The sequence below is a fragment of the Haliaeetus leucocephalus genome, unplaced genomic scaffold (genome assembly GCF_000737465.1).
Source record: "Haliaeetus leucocephalus isolate CR32 unplaced genomic scaffold, Haliaeetus_leucocephalus-4.0 Scaffold473, whole genome shotgun sequence".
Taxonomy (NCBI): domain Eukaryota; kingdom Metazoa; phylum Chordata; class Aves; order Accipitriformes; family Accipitridae; genus Haliaeetus; species Haliaeetus leucocephalus.
In genome coordinates, this window is record NW_010972909.1 from 2635969 (window position 1) to 2636693 (window position 725).

General features: G+C 58.9%; 1 protein-coding gene across 1 annotated transcript in view; it reads left to right on the plus strand.

Moving 5' to 3' along the window:
• The first annotated feature begins 6 nt into the window (after nt 1-6).
• Nucleotides 7-725, plus strand: part of CDKN1B (cyclin-dependent kinase inhibitor 1B (p27, Kip1)) — a 2572-nt gene continuing 1853 nt past the window's right edge. Inside the window, exon 1 of the mRNA XM_010575313.1 lies at nt 7-520. Within this exon, the coding sequence (XP_010573615.1) occupies nt 46-520 (475 nt within the window). The 5' untranslated portion in view covers nt 7-45. The remainder of the gene's footprint in view (nt 521-725) is intronic.

Here is a 725-nt window from a genome sequence, read left to right on the forward strand (position 1 = left end):
CAGCGAGCAAAACAACCGCCGCCAGAAGAAAGAGGGTGGGGGGAGATGTCAAACGTCCGTATTTCTAATGGGAGCCCTACCCTGGAGCGCATGGAAGCCAGGCAGTCGGAGTACCCGAAGCCGTCAGCTTGCAGGAACCTCTTCGGGCCGGTGAATCACGAAGAGTTAAACAGGGACTTGAAGAAGCACCGCCAGGAGATGGAGGAGGCATGCCAGAGGAAGTGGAATTTCGATTTCCAGAATCACAAGCCGCTGGAAGGCAGGTACGAGTGGCAAGCCGTGGAGAAGGGGAGCTCGCCCGACTTCTACTTCAGACCCCCCAGGCTACTGAAAGCTGTCTGCAAGACCTCCGGCCGCCAGAGCTTGGATGTAAACGGGAATTGCCAAACCGTGGTTTTTGTCGGTTCTCAGGGAATCTCAGAGGACACTCACTGTGTAGATCAAAAGACTGATGTTTCTGAAAATCAGACGGACTTTGCAGAGCAGTGCACTGGGCAGAGGAAAAGACCTGCCACCGACGGTAACGTACCCTCGCGAAAACCGCAGCGCTTTTTTCTCCGCCTGCCCTGCCGGTGCCAGCACCGGGGCTCTCGGCCCCTTCGCCCCTGCCACGCGTGGCGTGGCCGCGGTGGGCTGTGCCCCGCCGGGCACCGGCTCGGTGTATTCCCCCTCCTCCTTTCGCCTAAAAAAAAAAAAAGCCCGGGTGCTGTTGGCGGTCCCGGGCG